We start from the raw sequence: 19335 nt of genomic DNA, 5'->3' as shown, positions 1-19335 counted from the left end.
TCAAATTTCGAGATAAAAATCTGAGGATGCCTCAAACTTGTTAGTTAGAGTCTATATTTAACGAATTGAGGCTGGGACCTCGAAGATTTGATGCAGAAATATTTTTTTTTTTTGATGCGATGACGAACGATTTTTAATAAAAAATGCGAAAAATGCCAATTTTCTCTCTTTAGGCATTTCTTCAAATTTCGAGATAAAAATCTGAGGATGCCTCAAACTTGTTAGTTAGAGTCTATATATAACGAATTGAGGCTGGGACCTCGAAGATTTGATGCAGAAATATTTTTTTTTTTTGATGCGATGTCGAACGATTTTTAATAAAAAAATGCGAAAAATGCCAATTTTCTCTCTTTAGGCATTTCTTCAAATTTCGAGATAAAAATCTGAGGATGCCTCAAACTTGTTAGTTAGAGTCTATATTTAACGAATTGAGGCTGGGACCTCGAAGATTTGATGCAGAAATATTTATTTTTTTTGATTCGATGACGAGTGATTTTTAATAAAAAATGCGAAAAATGCCAATTTTCTCTCTTTAGGCATTTCTTCAAATTTCGAGATAAAAATCTGAGGATGCCTCAAACTTGTTAGTTAGAGTCTATATTTAACGAATTGAGGCTGGGACCTCGAAGATTTGATGCAGAAATATTTTTTTTTTTTTGATTCGATGACGAGTGATTTTTAATAAAAAATGCGAAAAATGCCAATTTTCTCTCTTTAGGCATTTCTTCAAATTTCGAGATAAAAATCTGAGGATGCCTCAAACTTGTTAGTTAGAGTCTATATTTAACGAATTGAGGCTGGGACCTCGAAGATTTGATGCAGAAATATTTTTTTTTTTTTTGATGCGATGTCGAAAGATTTTTAATAAAAAAATGCGAAAAATGCCAATTTTCTCTCTTTAGGCATTTCTTCAAATTTCGAGATAAAAATCTGAGGATGCCTCAAACTTGTTAGTTAGAGTCTATATTTAACGAATTGAGGCTGGGACCTCGAAGATTTGATGCAGAAATATTTTTTTTTTTTGAGGCTGCGATGACGAACGATGACGAACGATTTTTAATAAAAAAATGCGAAAAATGCCAATTTTCTCTCTTTAGGCATTTCTTCAAATTTCGAGATAAAAATCTGAGGATGCCTCAAACTTGTTAGTTAGAGTCTATATTTAACGAATTGAGGCTGGGACCTCGAAGATTTGATGCAGAAATATTTTTTTTTTTTGATGCGATGTCGAACGATTTTTAATAAAAAAATGCGAAAAATGCCAATTTTCTCTCTTTAGGCATTTCTTCAAATTTCGAGATAAAAATCTGAGGATGCCTCAAACTTGTTAGTTAGAGTCTATATTTAACGAATTGAGGCTGGGACCTCGAAGATTTGATGCAGAAATATTTTTTTTTTTTTGATTCGATGACGAGTGATTTTTAATAAAAAATGCGAAAAATGCCAATTTTCTCTCTTTAGGCATTTCTTCAAATTTCGAGATAAAAATCTGAGGATGCCTCAAACTTGTTAGTTAGAGTCTATATTTAACGAATTGAGGCTGGGACCTCGAAGATTTGATGCAGAAATATTTTTTTTTTTGATGCGATGTCGAACGATTTTTAATAAAAAAATGCGAAAAATGCCAATTTTCTCTCTTTAGGCATTTCTTCAAATTTCGAGATAAAAATCTGAGGATGCCTCAAACTTGTTAGTTAGAGTCTATATTTAACGAATTGAGGCTGGGACCTCGAAGATTTGATGCAGAAATATTTTTTTTTTTTGATTAGATGACGAGTGATTTTTAATAAAAAATGCGATGCGAAAAATAAAAAAATGCGAAAAATGCCAATTTTTTTTTTTTGAGAACATTTTTAAAAAAAAATGCGAAAAATGCCAATTTTCTCTCTTTAGGCATTTTTTCAAATTTCGAGATAAAAATCTGAGGATGCCTCAAACTTGTTAGTTAGAGTCTATATTTAACGAATTGAGGCTGGGACCTCGAAGATTTGATGCAGAAATATTTTTTTTTTTTTGATTCGATGACGAGTGATTTTTAATAAAAAATGCGAAAAATGCCAATTTTCTCTCTTTAGGCATTTCTTCAAATTTCGAGATAAAAATCTGAGGATGCCTCAAACTTGTTAGTTAGAGTCTATATTTAACGAATTGAGGCTGGGACCTCGAAGATTTGATGCAGAAATATTTTTTTTTTTTTGATTCGATGACGAGTGATTTTTAATAAAAAATGCGAAAAATGCCAATTTTCTCTCTTTAGGCATTTCTTCAAATTTCGAGATAAAAATCTGAGGATGCCTCAAACTTGTTAGTTAGAGTCTATATTTAACGAATTGAGGCTGGGACCTCGAAGATTTGATGCAGAAATATTTTTTTTTTTTGATTCGATGTCGAACGATTTTTAATAAAAAAATGCGAAAAATGCCAATTTTCTCTCTTTAGGCATTTCTTCAAATTTCGAGATAAAAATCTGAGGATGCCTCAAACTTGTTAGTTAGAGTCTATATTTAACGAATTGAGGCTGGGACCTCGAAGATTTGATGCAGAAATATTTTTTTTTTTTTGATGCGATGTCGAACGATTTTTAATAAAAAAATGCGAAAAATGCCAATTTTCTCTCTTTAGGCATTTCTTCAAATTTCGAGATAAAAATCTGAGGATGCCTCAAACTTGTTAGTTAGAGTCTATATTTAACGAATTGAGGCTGGGACCTCGAAGATTTGATGCAGAAATATTTTTTTTTTTTGATTCGAATCCAATGACCCATATCTCTCAAATACCTTCATGTCGTACAATTTTGAGTCGAATTACGGAGCAAGCACGTCAGCGCCTGACTTTACGAATGCTTATTTAGACAAAGTAAGTCAAGTTCTTACAAAATGTTATCAAAAATTGTCATGAAAAAATATTTTTATTTAAAATTTTATTTTATTTAAATTTTTTTTTTAAATTTCATTAAAAAAAATTTAAATTTAAATTTTTTTTTTTTTAATTTCATCAAAAATTAATTAAAAATTTAAGATTGTTAAAAAAATTTTTTCGATCTATAAAAAAAATTATTTTAATTTTTATAAAATTTATTTTTCATAAATTTTTACTATTTATTTTAAAACTAAAATATTTTTCGAATTTCATAAGAATTTCGAAAATTTTAATAAAAAAATTTTTTTTTCAAAATCTTAACGAAAATTCAAAAAATAAATTTCATCCAAAATTTTATAAAAAAAATTAAAAAAAAATTCGTTAAAAAATATTTATGTTCAATTTCAAAATTTTATTTAAAAATTTAAATTTTACCAAAATTTTTCATTTAAAAATTATTTTTATAAATTTTCTTATAAAATTTTCCTTCCAAAATTTCATAATTTTTTTTTCAAAATATTTCTTTGAAAATATTTTTTTTTTATTTTTTCAAAAAATTTCATAAAAAATTAATTTTTTTTTTAAATTTTTTTACAAATCTTTTTTTTTATTTTTTCTAAAAATTCTATTAAAAAATTATTTTTTTTAGTTTATATGAAAATATCTTTTTTTTTAAATTTTATTATGAATTTTGAATAATTTTTTTTAAATTTAAAAAATTTTCACAAAAAAATATTTCTTTATCAAAATTTTATTTAAATTTATTTTATAAAATTACTTTAATTCACAGTTCATGCTCCCTTACGACAAACCAGATCCTGATTTAGACGATTATCGTCGTCGCCCTTTAGGAGGCGTGCGTCGTTCAATCCATTCTAATCGCCAACATCAACAGCAAATCACCCGAAAGAACATTTATCGCGTAATTGAAACTTACCTGACCAAAGCTTGTCTTCTGCGAACAATTTGTGAAGTCGCAACAACTCCTTTGGCAAAGTACGACGGCATTTTGGGAGACATTTTGCACATTTTATTGACTCCATCAACATCAATTCATGAAATCGGCATCGGAAACGAGTATTATTTGGCGGAAGAAATTGGCAGACAATCAAAAAGTTGCTCGGAGTTCATTGAATCGTGTCCGAAAAACGGCTTAGATTTATTTACGAAATATTTTTAGTACAATTTAAGGACTCTAATAATATTTTTTTACACTATTTTACGATATTTGCACTCGGATTAATTAATTTTTACAAAAAAAATTGAGTGAGACGTCAAAAAAAATTTTTTTTGTGTTTTTCTACGTTTCTAACTTATATCTATGGACAAAATCGGGATTTTCCTTCTTCCAGTCCTCAAAACCCTTTTGATACATGGGGTCCAAGTCGGAAAGTTGCGGCATTTTGTGATATTTATCGAAACGACTTAGCGCCGTGCCAAGCGCGTGTCTTTCCGCCGCGATGCTGATGCATTTTTTCTTGTATTCTTCCGCACTTTTCTTGGCGACGTTCAGAAATTCGCACGCTTTGCGGTATTTTTTCTCGTAAACTGAAACGTCTTCGGGATTTTTGTTGGAATTGTGAAGGGCAGCAGCTTTCGTTTGATACAACGACTTGTAATGTTGATATTGCTGAATTAATTCGCCATTTTCTTTTTTTAATTGGAAGTTTTCAGACTAAAAAATATTTTTTATTAATTTTTTTTTAATTTTTGAGAAAAAAAAAATAATTTACCATTAATTGGTTCACTTGAGGATTGTTGGAAGTGTTTTCCTTGCCTCCTTCGGGAGAACGAGTTCTGAGGGCGTTTTCAAGTTCTTTGATTCTGTCACGACGTTCTTGAGCGATTTTCTTTGCTTCTTGATATTTTTTGTTGTTTTGAGCTAAATCGTCTTCGAGTTTTTTGATATAGAGCTGAAAAAAAATTTAAAAAAGAAAAAAGTTAAAATTTTGCTTGAATTAGTGAAGAAGCGATTTTAAAATTTTTTAACGGATTTTTTTTAAATTGACAGATTCGAAATCTTTTAAAAAAATTTCAAATTTTAAGTCAAATTTAAATTTTAGATTTTTTTTAAAAATATTTTTATTAATAAAAGTTTTAGCTTTAATTGAAGAATTTCAAATTTCATCAAAAAATGTTATTAAATATTTTTTTTTTTTTCAAATTTTATAAAAGATCTTTATTAAAATATTATTATTTTAAAAATTTCGTTTAAAAAATTCATAAAAATATATTTTTTTTTTTTTGAATTTCAACAAATTTTTTTATGAAAAGATTTTATTCAATTTTTTTTAGAATTTTTAATATTTTTTTTTAATTTTTGTCATTTTTTGGACAAATGTTTTCGAAAAATTAAAAAAAAAAAATAAATTAATTATTTTAAAAAATTTTTTAAGAAATTTAAAAAAAAATTAAAAATTAATAGATTTTAATAAATTTTTAATAAATTAATAATTTTTTTTTTGCATACATTTTTTTAGCTTGAATTAGCCAAATGCGATTTTCAAATTTTGAAGTTTTATAAAAAAAATATAAAATTTTTTACAGTTTTATTTGAATTTTATGAATGAGTGAATAAAAAAAAATAATATAAAAATTAAAATTAAAAATTAAATTAAAAATTTGTTAAATAATTTTTAAATTTAAAATTAATAATTTTTTTTTAAAACAATTTTTCAAAAAATTATTTTTTTTTCAATGAGCAAAGTTTAATTTAGAATTAAATCTTCATTTAAAAAACATAATTTTTAAATATTTTTTTTTATAAAATTTTCATCAAAAATAATTAAATTTTCAAAAAAAAAACGACTTTTTAATCCAAAATAATTATTTTAAAATTTTGAACGGTCATTTTTTGAATTGACATTTACAAATTTTTATTTTTAAAATTGACATTTCTTATGAAAATTATTAAAAAAATTCTATTATAATATTTTTTTTTTAAATTTTTGATAAAAAAAAAACATGAATTTTTACCTTTTGTTCCAACGAAACAGCATCCGAATTCATATTGCACGCAAAAGGCATCTGCATCTCCGTTTGAGTATCTTTACAACACATCGCTGACCTGTTCTTATCTTGTACCCTTCTAAATTCCTCATTCATCTGAACTAATTTTTCCCTCAACGTTTCTCGTTCCTTCCTAATTCTTGCTCCTTCTTGATGCAATCGCGTCACTTCGTTCAAAGCTTCTTTCAATTTCGCCTCAACTTTTTCCTTTTCCTCCCGAATATCGCCGACTTTCTGATCATTTCCGAGTCTATAATGATCGACTGTCACTTTCGCTTTAATCAAGTCCAATTTAAGCTTTTCCAGCTTTTCATTCAAAACTCGACACTGACAACTTTCGTCTGTGGGCTCCGTTTGACACGCGATCGCTTTAATTGACCTCACAAGCGGTCTAAGCTCATCATGCGCACTTTGACGCCGACTTCTGCGATCTTTGGCAGTTCGTTTCCGCAAATCGTCAAGCTCGAACATGTCCTTTGTGTGTTGTTCGTGCGCCGCTTCGAGTTTCGTGAGTTTTGAAGCGACTTCGTGCAGTTGTTGCTCTTTTAGCGACAAATTTTCGCGCATTTTATTGAATTCTGTGGCGGCTAGTTGCATTTTTGACTGCAAATCAGCGGATTCTGACGCTGCTTGTTGATATTTTGCTTCCATCTGGGAGAGTTGTTGATCCAAAAAGGCGATTTTTTCTTCACAAGCCGTCAATTTCATTGTTAATTCGGAATTTTCAGTCTTAATTTTGGCATTTTCGGAAGTTAATTCAGTCGAAGCTTGCCCATGGAATGATTTCAATTCAGAAATTTCTGATTTTAAGGCTTCGATGGCGGTTTGAGACTCGGAAATGGTCTTTTGATGACTTTCTCCTTCAGTTAAAAGTTGATTTTTTAATTTTGAGACGTTTAATTCTTCTTCCCTTAGTTTGTCGATGGACTCCAAGAGCTCCTGTTGCAGCGATTCAACTTTTTCAGTCTGTTCAGTGAGTTTATTTGCGATTTCTTGCTTCTCATTTTCAATTTTGGACAATTTTTCATTAATTTCATCTAAATTTTTAACTAAAATTTCCTTTTCGCTCGTTAATTCTTTAATTTTTTGCTCATTTTCTTCCAATTTCGAGCCTAATAAAGCAGAATCCGAGTCTTTTTTGCTCAAATTTTGGCATTTTTCTTCCAAAGCTTGAACTTTTTCTTTCAAATCTGAGATCAAAGCAGCAGATTCCGTGTCACTGAGTGACTTTTCAGTCTTTAACGTTGAAATTTGGGACAAAAGTTGCTCCTTTTCGTCTAAAATTGCTTCTTTTTCCGTTGAAAATGCTTCGACTTGGGTTTCCATCTCTTTCAAAGTCGCTTCTAAGCTTGTAACTTCCGAAATTTTTTCCTCGAGGTTCGATTCTAATGCCGAAATTTGCGTTTTTAGCTCAGAAATCGTCTCTTGCATGGATTTTTCACGTTCCGAAGCTTTTTCTTCCAAAACACGACACTTATTTTCGAGTTCCTGGAGGTTTTCTTTCAAATCCGAGATGATGTTGGATGATTCGCTGCCATTTTCGGACATTTCCGACTGTAATTTCTCGAGTTCTTGTTCCAAAAGTTCCTTTTCTTCCTTAACCAAAACGATTTCTTGTTGAATTTCAGCATTTTGACGCTCCAAAGTCTCTTTTTCGTGCGTTAATTCCCTCATTTGGTCCTCAACTTCGTTCAAAGTTTGCTTCAAAGAGGCAGATTCTAAAGATTTCGCGTGCATACTTTGACATTTCGCTTCCAAATCCTTAATTTTCGAGTTCAGGTCGGAAATTAAGCTGGATTTGTCGTTTTCCGCAGCTTGGGATTTTAAATTTTCAACTTCTTTGGCGAGGATTTCTTTCTCGGAGGACAATTTTTGCTCGATTTCTGCCTTTTCTTGCTCTAAAATTAATTTTTCTGAAGAAATCTGCTCGAATTTGTCTTGAGCCTCCTTCAGTAAGTCCCTTAAATTGTCAATTTCTGATGATTTTTCGGACAATTCTTGACATTTGGCTTCCAAATTGCGAATTTCTTGCGTAAGTTCGGAGATGAGACCGGAACTTTCGTCGTCGTTCGAGACCATTTCAGCTTTCAATGCCTCAAGGTTCTTCTGAACTTCAGATTTTTCCGTTAAAATCGCGTCTTTTTCGGTTTTCAAGACAGAAATTTGTTCCTCGGAGTCTTGGATTTTAGTTTCAAGGTCACGAATTTTTTCTTTGAGGTCCGAAATTTGATTGGATGACTTATCATCACTCGAGGACAACGAATTTTTCAAAGATTCAATCTGAGATAAGAGTTCTTGCTTCTCATTTTCGATAGTTTCCTTCTCGGTTGTTAATTTTTCAACCAAAGCTTCTAATTCTTCGATATTTTGGGCGGATTCTGACGAGTTTTGCTCAAATTCTTTAATTTTGGCTTCGAGTTCGGTAATTTTTTGTTCTGAATCTTGACATTTTTGCTGAAATTCTTCGACATCTTCGACATTTTTTTCGAATTCTTTGATTTCTGCCTCTAATTTTTCAATTTTTTGGGCAGCTTGGATTGATTTTTCAATAAAATCTTGAATTTCAGTCTCTAATTCTTTAATTTTTCGGTCTGAAGTGTTTGATTTTTGCTCGAATTCGTTAAGTTCTTCGATTTTTTGGGCAGCTTCTGTCAATTTTTGTTTCAAATCTTCGATTTCAGCCTCAAGTTCTTCAATTTTTTGACTTTTCTCAGTTGATTCTTCGGGATTTTCTGAAGTTTCGGATGATTTTTCTTCGAATTCTTTAATTTTAGCTTCTAAGTCTTCAATTTTTTTGACAGCTTCTGATGAATTTTCTTCGAATTCTTTAATTTTTGCCTTTAAATCTTCAATTATTTGGTTTGAATCATTAGATTTTTGCTCAAATTCTGTTAATTCTTGAATTTTTTGGGCAGCAACTGTCGATTTTTGCTCGAAATCTTGAACCAGGGCCTCAAGTTCTTCAATTTTTTGTTTTGCTTCGTTAGATTTTTGTTCTAAATCTTGAATTTTTTCTTGCAACTCAGCTTCTCGTTCACTTTTTTCCGTATTTTCTGTAATTTTTTGAATTTCCTGCGTCAAAACTTCCTTTTCTCCCTTCAAATCTTCGAAATTTTTCATTAAATCCTCTTTTTCGGTCTCCAAAATTGACATTTTTTCTGAAAATTCCTTTATTTGGGCCTCGAGACTTGAATTTTTTGACTTCAATTCTTCCGTAACTTCATCAAAACGCGATTTTATGTCCTCCATACTCTTCAATTCGGTTGAAATCTCTTCTTTTTCCTTCTCGATGCTTTGAATTTTCGTCTCAAGCTCGGAAATTTTCTTCAAAAGCTCCGAATTTTCATTTTCCTTCTCACTCAAGTCCTTTTTGGCATTAAAATTTTCTTTTTCAAGCTCGTCAATCTTGATTTTCATCTCAGAAATGTCATTTTCCGCCATTTCGCTCAAATTTTTCACCAGATTCGCGCGAGTTTCGTTCAAATTTTGTTCCAAAACTTCAATTTGACGATCTTTCGAGCCCAGATTTTCCTCCAATTCCGCATTTTTCTTCAGCAAGTCTTGATAAAGGGTGTCAAGCTCTTCTTTGGCAGCTACCATCGGCACTAATTTCTCCACTGTGCCTCGCAACTCGTCCAATTCCTGCTTGAAAATCTCAATTTGCTTCGTTTCGCGCTCGAGTTGCTCTTGGAGTTCGTCATTTTTGGCTTTGCTCTCGTTCAACATGCTTTTCAAGGCGTTTTCTTCGCTGTCGGCCTTTTCGTGTTCGGCTTTTAGGGCGTCGTAGTCTTGCAATGCCTCGACGAGCTGCATCGAAGTTTCGTCGTATTCCGTTTGGAGCGTTTTATGTTTCGCCTTGAGCTCTTTCATGTCACTTTTGGTCTCTTCGAGTTCCTTTTGCAGCATTTGGATTTCCTCTATTTTTTGCGAAAGCTCGACATTGCTCTCTTTTAGCCCTAAATTGACTTGCGGAGGTCTTTCGCCCAACAAACTGAGGAGTTCTCGTTCGCGACTTTCGAATTTCGCCTTTAAAGCTTCAAGTTCGTATTCGACGCCGCCTAATTGGCTCTCAGCGACTTCTTTTTCCTTTAAAGCTTCACTTTTTTCGCGAGAAATTGTCGTTAGGGCTTCATTTTTTTGCTCTAACGTGCCTTTAAGAGTGTCGATTTCGTTGGTATTTGAATCCAAACTGAAAAAAAAAACAAAAAAAATTATTAGAAAACAATTTAAATGACAACAATTAACACAGGTGTGGCCCACACACAATGAAAAAATGTTAATCGAGCGACAATTGACTTTGAAAAAAAAATTGTTTTGTTTCTTAAAGCAAAAAATCCAACCTACAGATGGTAAGAATTTCACCTTTACTACTGTCGCGAGCGCCGACTTGCCTATTTCGTGTCTTCTTTTGAATAAATTTTAGAAAATTAGTTTTATAAATACACGAAGACCGAAAAAAAGCAAAAAAAAAATACTCTACTGAAGGTATTTAACGACGATGACGATTTTTTTAATAACAAACCGAAGTCACATACACATGCGTCGAAGGTACATGCCCGGAATGCCGATCACATATGCAACACACATGCAACACCCATACGGAGCGAAGAGAAGTAGTTGAGCTTGTTTATTTGGAGATTAAATAATTTATTATCGTCGGAAAACGATTTCGTTTGCAGTATTTATATTAATTAATTTACGTTAGAGACAAAGGTCGTGCGTTGCATTTTGGTGATTTTCCGAAAACGATGCAAGCAAAAGTGAAGTTTTTGATGGGATTTTTGTTTTTTTGGGGATTTGCGCGGGTGTCAGGCTGAATTTTTTTTTACTTTTAATAAAATTTGTTGTTTTTTGTTTTAAAATTGAGTAAAAACAGGTTTTATAAAAAAAAAATTTAAATCAAAAAGATGAATAAATTTAAAAAGAATTGATAATAAAAAATTAATAAAAAAAACTTTAAGCTTGGACAGTTCAAAGCTCGAAAGTTAGAAATTTTTTTTTATTCTAAAAATAAAAATAAATTTAAAAATAAAAATTCACTTATAATTTTGAAAGTTTTGATTTTTTTTAATTTTTTATATATTTTTTCAAACTTCTAAAATTTAAAAAAAAATTAAGTTATTAATTATTTTAATTTTTTTGAATTTCTTGAATTTTTTTTAAGAATTTTTAATTTTTTTTTGATTTATAATTTTTTTAATTTTTTTTTTTAAATTTCTTAAGTTATATAAATTCTTTATTTTTTAAATTTTAAAATTTTAATTTTTTAATTAATTTTAATTTTAATTTTTAAATTTTTTTAAATTTTTTTAAATTTTTTAATTTTAAAGAATTTTTGATTTAAAAATATTTTTATGATTTAATTTTTTTAAATTTTTTTTTTTAAAATTTTTTAAAATTTTTATTTTTATATTTTAAAAATTTAACTTCAAGTTTTTTAGAGGATTCAAAATTTCATTAAATTTAATTCACTGATTAAACTTCAATTTTTGTATAAAAAAATTTTTGTTCATTTTTTTTAGAAAAAAAATATTTTTTGAAGAATAAAATTTTTTTAATTGTCTAAAAATGGTAAAAATGGTAAAAAAAATTCAAATGTCAGTTTAAAAAATTACTGTTAAAAAATTTGAAAATCGTCTTTTGCTAATTCAAAATTTTTTGTAGTTTAAGATTCTTATAAAAATTATAGAAAATGAAGAAAATTATTCAATTTTGAAGAAAAATTAGTAAAAAAGAGAAAAATTTTCAAAAATATTTCGATTCGATAAAAAATTTAATTTTAAAAAATGTTTCAAAATTTTTAAGACTTAAAACTTAGAAAAATTCAAATTTGAAAATTATTCTTTTCTAATAAGATTTTAAGACTTTTTATAGTATTGAATTAAAAAAATTTTAAAAATTGTTTAAAAAAATTTTTAAAATATTTAAAATTAAAAATATTTACATTTTTGACGTAATTGAATAAAAAATTTGAAAATGTCAATTCAAAAATTTTCCGTTAAAAATTAAAAAATATTTTTTTACGAATTTAAAGCTTTTCTTGACCAAAAATCTTATAAAAATGACAAAATTTTGAAATTTTCTAAAAATAATTTCTTTAAAAATCATAATTATTAACTTTTAATACTTTTTGAATGAAAATTTCCTCAAAAAATATTCAAAGACAATACATAATTCACTCTATCAACGTAAATTTCATTGCGATATGCATCTGTGCACTTCACTTACATTCGTTTCGCCTCTTCCAAGTCTGCTCTCAAGTTCTCTATGACATCTTCGCAGCTGTGTCGATCATTTTCGTCATGTACGTGATACATTTGTTCGAGTTTCGTGTAATCCGACAATTCTTTCAATTCTTCTTCGAGTATTTTGCATCTGTGCAAACAAAATTTTGCGTTAAAAATATTTTTTTTCTCAATTTTTCATGACTTACTTTTCACAAGTTGTTATAATTTTGCCAACATCCGGCGACGGGACTCCCTCAATTATTGCCGAGAGCCTTCTGCGAAAAATTACTGGCGTTTGAATGCGATTGCAAACCCTTTTGGGACTCGGACTTTGGGTAAAACTCATATTTTCCCCGGGCTCGAATTGCTCATCCATCAAATTCGGCATTTCGAAGGTTTCGTGATGATGCGTCGCATGGGTGCCGCGTTGCGTTGTGAAAATTGGCGGCGGCGGAGGCATCAAAGCACGCAACGAGTCTTGTTCAAATTCTTCCATTTCTTGTCGAGAATCTTGGTTTTCATTGCCGAGACAATGCCACGTTTGTCGTCGTAAATTTTGCTTGCGCGACGCTTTTTTCGAGCGAATGAACTGCATTTCGCATCGTTCAATGCGATCGATGATGTCTTGTCGCATGGATTCGGCAGTGTGACCTACGCCGGCACTTTGACGTGCCATTTCGGCAATTTGTTTTCGTAATCCGGTGATTTTTTGGTTCAAACGCTTGATCATCGCTTGGTCTGAGAGGATTTCGTTCAGTTTGGGCGTGTTTTTGACGTTTTTAGCACGAGAAGCGAATCTAAAAATAAAAATTTTTGAAAAAAAATTTTAAAAATTAAAAAAAAATTTAAAATTACCTCAAAGTATTTCGAGTTTCTTCCCTTTCAGCAGGACTGACAGTACAAATAACGACAGATTTGGCATTTCCGCCCAAGGAATGTTGGATGACTCGAGTTAGTTTTGAGTTTCGGAACACGATGAACTTGTCCTCGCCCTCTTTTTTCTCTGAAAGTTCTTTAATGACACGTCCCAATTCCAAAAGTGACTTGTTGATGGAGATTCCTTCTTTTAAACGATCTCCTGTGGCATTTGTTTTGTTGACACTTTCAGATCCGGCGAGATCGACAAGGTCTAAAATGCCCATTTTGATGGATGAGCCTTCTTCGTGTTGTTCTTGAGATTCGATCATCTACAAAAAAAAAATTTAAAATGTAAAAAGATTAAGTTTAAGATTAAATTTTTTTTTCTCACAAATTTTTAATAAAAGTGTTAAATTTTTCAGCTTTTAAGAATTTTAAATTGAATTTAATTTAATTTAATTTAATTTTTTTTTTATTTTAATTTTTAAAAAGAATTCGAAAAGCTAAAAAAATTTTTGCTTTGATTTTTACAATATATTTATTTTCTGAATTTTTTAAAATTTATATTTTAATTTTTTTTAAACGAAATCATTCAAAAAAAATTTAAAAAATCTAAAAAATTTAAAAAAAAAATTATAAAAACGGCTGAAAATTAAAAATTTTGACAGAAAATTTCGTGAATGTCAATTCAAAAAATTTCCGTTAAAAATTCAAAATTTATTTTAGGCAACAAAAATTTTTTTCTTTACTATTATTTTTTGAGAAAGGAAAAAAATTAAATCTTAAATTATTCAATTTCTTAAATAAACTGAATAATTTTTAATTATTAAATTATTTTAATTTTAAATTATATTATTTGCATCAAATTAATTTTTTTTAACTTCATAAAAAATTTTCTTATTCAAAAATTTTAAATAATTATTTCTGGCTTGAATTTTAATTTTTTTAACTTCAAAACTAAGTTTTGTAAAATTTTAATTTTTTAATATTTTTTTTAAGTTGAGAAAAAATTAAATAAAATTAAATTTAGAATATTTTTAGTAAAAAAAATGACCAAAATAATTTAATTTAAAAATAAAATTAAAAAAATCTTAAGAAAATTAATATTTATGAAAAAATCTTATCACAAAACGCTTCAAAGTCAAAAATTTCTTTAAAAAATTTTAAAAAATTTTTTTTGAATAATTTTTGACTTTTTAACTGAACATTTATCAAAAAATTACCAATAAATTTAAATAATTTTAAAAAAATTTAAAAAAAATTAAAAATAAATTTTTAAAAAATTTAAAAATAAATTTTTAAAAAATTTAAAAATAAATTTTTAAAAATTTAAAAAAATCAACTTACAATTCTAAAAATCGTATGCGACCGTGAAGATCTATCATTCATCGCCGTCTCTCCCATCCGTTTCGTCGCATTTCCTTGTTCAATCAAATCCAGCACATTCGTCGCCTTCCTCACAACTTTTTCCGTTGCCTCTTTTATCATCACTGCCCCATCCTGCGTTTCAAAAACTTCCAAATTTGTCTTCTCAGGCGCCAGCAAATCATTAATTTTCTCATTATAAATCTCCAGAAACGAACATCGCACCATATAAATGTCTCTGTCATCATGTTTTTCGACAATATCAAAAATATTTTCGGCCACAAGTCGAATAATTCCCTTATTTTTGTCATTTCCCATCATTGTGTAGGTTTTCCCGGACGCTGTTTGCCCGTAAGCCATCACGGAGCCATTAAAACCTTGCACACACGAGTCCACAATTTGGGAAATTGCCATTTCGTAAAGCGATTGTGTCGAATCCGCACCGCCAAAGACATGATCTGAACGAATTTTGAGTAAATTTAACGAAATTTCATGAAAAAATAGCAAAAACTCACCATAAATGCACGGTTTACTCGGAGTTGTGGCATCCAATTCGACAATTTCGTTGTCCGAAACTTTTTCCCAACATATTTTTTCGTTGCTTTCGATCTCGCGTCCTATTAGGGGACGAAGTTTTACCATTACCTTCACATTATTCGATTGTCCCGGCTTGTTACTCGCCATTTTGATGCAAAATTCACGCAAATATCATGGAAAAATAAACAAAATCTTCGCAGCACAACAATCGTGATGTCTGTTTGCGTTGACGAACGTCGAAAAATAACCGCCGAAACGAGTAGGGTTGCCAGAAATGATCAAATTTTGACATTTTTCGATCAAAAATGCAAATCGGGCAACCTTACGTTGGGATGTCAAAACGAAAGTGAAGTGCTCAGCTGGATTTTTGTGTATTTTCTGATCAATACTGCTTTTATTTGCTCATTTTCGACGAAAATTTTTGATTTTTGGACCGGATTCTTATTGGAAAAGAGGTAAAAATTAAATTTCCCTTCTCGAAAGTTGATAAAATCGCTATCTTTCGTCAAAGGATCAAAGTTCAACTTGCAATTTTGCTTCCTTCGGGCGAAATTTCAGCAATTTCCTTAAATTAGTTCTCCGTAAAATCTAAAATTCGAAAAAATTTCATAAAAAAAAATTTTTTTTGAAAGAAATTTTTTTATTAGAAGACCTTTTCACCTGTAACTCATTAAAATAATTGCCCATTTTTTACTATTTTCAGCAGAAATCCATTCGATTCGGTGTCTTTTTGTGTGTTGCAGTAACAATAAAGCCCATCAAGCATGACTACAGAGGAAAGATTTAAAGCTGCCGTCAACGTAATACGAAATTTGCCAAAAAATGGTAAAAAATTAATTTTTTTTCTTACCTGCTTCAATATTTATTGCGTAATTTTCGTTTTTTCAGGTTCCTACCAGCCCAGTTCCGCGATGATGTTGCAATTTTACTCGTATTTCAAGCAAGCAACGGAAGGCCCATGCAAAGGAGCTCGTCCTGCGTTCTGGGATGTGGTTGGTCGTGCCAAATATGACTCGTGGAAGGCATTGGGAGACATGTCGAAGGAACAAGCGATGAACAATTACGTCGGAGAGTTGAGAAAAATCGTCGAAACGATGAGTTTTACCGAAAATGTCGCCAATTTCGTCGGTAGCATCAGTGAAATTGAAAATATTGATGTCAATGATTTGGATTTAATTGCGCCGGAAGCGATGAAACACGCGAGATCTCGTCCTGGATCGCCATTTGCGTCGCGAGATACGAGCCCGCAACGACCTGTGACAGTTCCGACGATGACAAATGGGCATCATCATCCCCTTTCCGACTCGGATGACGAGTTTAACTCCGCCGACGAGAGCGATGCGTTCCATCATCAACCGAGAAGTCGACGTGCGGTTGCCTATCAACAAGACTCGATGCTCGTACAAAACATTAACGCAACTGTGGAACAAATGCAAAAGGATTTGGCGACGTTACAAGCGAATTTTTCGCAACTCGAGAGAAATTTGACACAAATGAAAGCCGCACAGAAGAGTTACAAACATATTTACCCGAAATGGTGGCCATGGAAAAATGTGGCGCCAAGTTTCGTGCTTTTCGTTATCCTTTGGCCGATTGTGTATAATCGCATCGTCAACAGATTGCAACGAAGAAAATGAAAAAAAAAAAAATTCTGAAAAAGACAAAAATTAGGCAATTTTATAAGTTTGTGATGTAAGCAAAAAAAATTACGGTGAAAGGTTAAAAAAAAAAATTTTTTTTTAGGAAAATATTAAAAATTCTCGTTCTACTTAAAAAACCGAAAAAAAAAATAAGTAGAAATTAGGAGAAAAGTTACCCGGAACAATCAAACATTCATATTTTTTTTGAATTATTTGTTAAGCATTTGTTAAGATTTTTATGTTATTAATTTTAAAAATATATATTTTTATTGAAGACAAGGTTTCCTTATGTTGATATCCGTCTATCGTTTTATTGCGTCTAATTTAAAAAAAAATAATTAATTCAGGTGGTTGTACAAAAAATATTAATTAAATTAAAATCAAGGAGATTAAGCCAAGATAAAGCAAAATAAAATAAAAAATTATGTAAAAATTAGGCAAAAATAATACAACAATTTAAAAAGCTTTATACAACATAATAAAAATATTTTAGACGAATAATAAAGATATATTTTCTTTTTTTATATTAAAAAATGCATTTTTAATTAATTAAATAAATAATATTTAGGTAAAAAATTATTTTTACAATTTTTCATTTTTTTAGTTCTTAAAAAATTAAATAAATAATTTTTTTTAGAAAAAAAATTTATTGTTTTTAAATTAATTTTTTTTTTTAATTTTAATTCTTTTACTATTTTTAAAAAATATTTAAAACAAAAATTTAACATTAAATTTTTAACAAATTTAAAATTTTATTTTTTTTACTAAAAATAAAACTTTAGAATTTGAATGAAAAATATTTTAAAATTTTTGATTTACTTTACAACACTAAATTTTTGAGAATTTTATATTTTTTAAAATTTTTTTTAATATCAAAATTTAATTTTTTTAATGATTTTATTAAAAAAATTAATTTAAAAAAAAATCAAAATAAAATAAAAATATTTTAAAATTAATTTTAATCCGAAAAAATCTTAAAATAATTTATTTTTTAAAAAATTAATTATGTATAGTACCTATTGAAAAATATTTGAAAAATAAAAAAATATTTTGGTAAATATTAAGTTATAATTTTTAACATATTTTTTTTTTATTTGAAAATTTGATTTTTTTTAAATTTTATTTTTTTAAATTTCTTCTTTTTAAAAATTAACAAACAAAAATTAATTTAATTAAATTAAAAAATAATTTAAAATTAAGAAAAATATTAAAATTCAAATTTATTATTTTTCAATTTTTTTTTGAAACATTTTTTTTAATTTTTTAAAAATTGTTTTAAAAGTAAAATCTTCCAATAAAAAATTAATTCTTGCCATCGAACTGTCGCGACATGTCGCAACATTAAAGACTTTTTAAAATACTTTTTTAAATTAAAATTTTATTTTTTTTTTTAAATATTTTACCCATTTGGTCATTTTTTCTCATTTAGACAGAACAATTTTAATAAAAGTTAAAATTAAAAAAAAAAAATAATTAATTTTTAAATAAAAAAAAATTTAAAATTGATATATATATATATAAAATTCATAATTTCATATATTTTTTTTCATTTTTGAATATTTAATATAAATTCTTAGTTTTTTAATTATTTTTTCAAATATTAAATAATAATCTTTTAAATTAAATAAAAATTAAATTTATTTTAAATTGAAATATTTTTTTAATTAAAATTTTTATGACCAAATAAGATATTAAAGAAATAATTGAAAAAATATTTAAATTAATTTAAAATAACTTTTTAAATTTGAATCTTCATGAATGACAAACGCCTTACGTTATCAAATCTTCATCTGTTCCCTTGTCGGCAATGTTTTTGTTATTGTTCGTGTCAGTTCAGTGAATTACTTCACTTAAATAGTTATCTCTAAAAAATTCTTGTCTTTCATAAAAAATGTCTCTTTTTACACTTTCCTTAATTTTCTGTATTTTTCTCCAAATTTTCTCTCCATGCCTGTCAATCCGTCAATCCTACACTTTATCCGGCAAACGATGCATTTCCGAGTGTCTCAGCTACACTTTTTACTACTATTGCTACTACACATTCTACCAATGGGATTATTGTGAGCCCAACAAAACGGGTCGAGATGTGCAATATTTCACGTCGATGATCAAGGATTCGCAGGCAAATTGCAGCAGTCAATGCGATTACTTCGATTATCAGTATCAATGGTGTTTTGTGGGAGCTTCGACGACAAATCATGAAGAAAATCGCGGAATGAAGTCAGTTCCATGGGGATGGGATTATTGTAGCTCGATGGCAGAATATTCGGTGTTTGGCAATAAATGCATCAATAAATGCGTCAAAGGCGAAAGTGGGTCTTATGGATGCATTGTGAGAGATTCGGCGATGCCAATGAAGAAATTTGAGGCGTGTGGACCAGATCCGTTGGTTATTTCGGAGAACAAGACTGAGTTTGAGGTTGATATGATTTTAGTTGAAAGCGACAACGAGGTTGGAACGGATTTGAGATATAAAGTTGAATTGAAAAATTAAAAAATTATTTTTAAAAATAAAAAAAAAATGTTTTTAAATAAAAAATAAATTAATAAAAAAAAAACAAAATTTATTAAAAATTTATTTAAATATTTTTTTTACTTTAACAAGTTTAAATTTTTTTTTAAAAAAAAAAAATAAATTAAAAAAATTTTATTAAAAAAATAAAGTCACTTTTTTTATAATTTTAAAAAAAAATATGCATTTTAAATTGCAATTTAAATTGTATAATTAAAATAATTTAATTAAATTGTTATCAATATCGTACTTTTTTTCTCAAGTCACTTTTCAACCAACTTTTGATGGGTTTCAAAGCTAAAAGTTAATAAATATTCATTCTAAAGTT

At 28.6% G+C, this 19335-nt stretch overlaps 4 protein-coding genes across 5 annotated transcripts; 2 read left to right on the top strand and 2 right to left on the bottom strand.

The window, feature by feature from the left end:
• Positions 1-2781: 2781 nt before the first annotated feature.
• Positions 2782-4039, top strand: LOC134836313 (uncharacterized). Its single transcript, XM_063851531.1, has 2 exons — positions 2782-2856; positions 3650-4039. Exons 1-2 carry the CDS (start codon positions 2782-2784, stop codon positions 4037-4039), a joined length of 465 nt encoding a protein of 154 aa, XP_063707601.1.
• LOC134836312 (putative leucine-rich repeat-containing protein DDB_G0290503) lies at positions 3991-12217 on the bottom strand. The gene is made up of 4 exons (XM_063851530.1): positions 12097-12217; positions 5836-10057; positions 4593-4772; positions 3991-4534 (listed from the first exon to the last, which is right to left on the bottom strand). The coding sequence occupies exons 1-4, from the start codon at positions 12183-12185 to the stop codon at positions 4160-4162; spliced, it is 4866 nt and encodes a 1621-aa protein (XP_063707600.1). The 5' UTR covers positions 12186-12217; the 3' UTR covers positions 3991-4159.
• Positions 12218-12297: 80 nt separating this feature from the next.
• Positions 12298-15056, bottom strand: LOC134836311 (uncharacterized). The gene is made up of 4 exons (XM_063851528.1): positions 14834-15056; positions 14301-14776; positions 12951-13282; positions 12298-12892 (listed from the first exon to the last, which is right to left on the bottom strand). The coding sequence occupies exons 1-4, from the start codon at positions 15000-15002 to the stop codon at positions 12298-12300; spliced, it is 1572 nt and encodes a 523-aa protein (XP_063707598.1). The 5' UTR covers positions 15003-15056.
• A 117-nt stretch (positions 15057-15173) lies between these two features.
• Positions 15174-16942, top strand: LOC134836305 (acyl-CoA-binding domain-containing protein 5-like). 2 transcript variants are annotated; one of them, XM_063851522.1, is made up of 3 exons: positions 15174-15310; positions 15559-15680; positions 15744-16941. In XM_063851522.1, the coding sequence occupies exons 2-3, from the start codon at positions 15620-15622 to the stop codon at positions 16490-16492; spliced, it is 810 nt and encodes a 269-aa protein (XP_063707592.1). In that variant the 5' UTR covers positions 15174-15310; positions 15559-15619; the 3' UTR covers positions 16493-16941. The 2 variants fall into 2 exon arrangements, with proteins under 2 accessions (XP_063707592.1, XP_063707593.1); XM_063851523.1 differs by having other exon boundaries at positions 15176-15310; positions 15562-15680; positions 15744-16942.
• The last annotated feature ends 2393 nt before the right edge of the window (positions 16943-19335 follow it).

Source organism: Culicoides brevitarsis, unplaced genomic scaffold, assembly GCF_036172545.1.
Source record: "Culicoides brevitarsis isolate CSIRO-B50_1 unplaced genomic scaffold, AGI_CSIRO_Cbre_v1 contig_13, whole genome shotgun sequence".
Classification (NCBI taxonomy): Eukaryota; Metazoa; Arthropoda; class Insecta; order Diptera; family Ceratopogonidae; genus Culicoides; species Culicoides brevitarsis.
The sequence above is the reverse complement of the archived record's forward strand: the minus strand, read 5'-3'. Positions and strand labels throughout refer to the sequence as shown.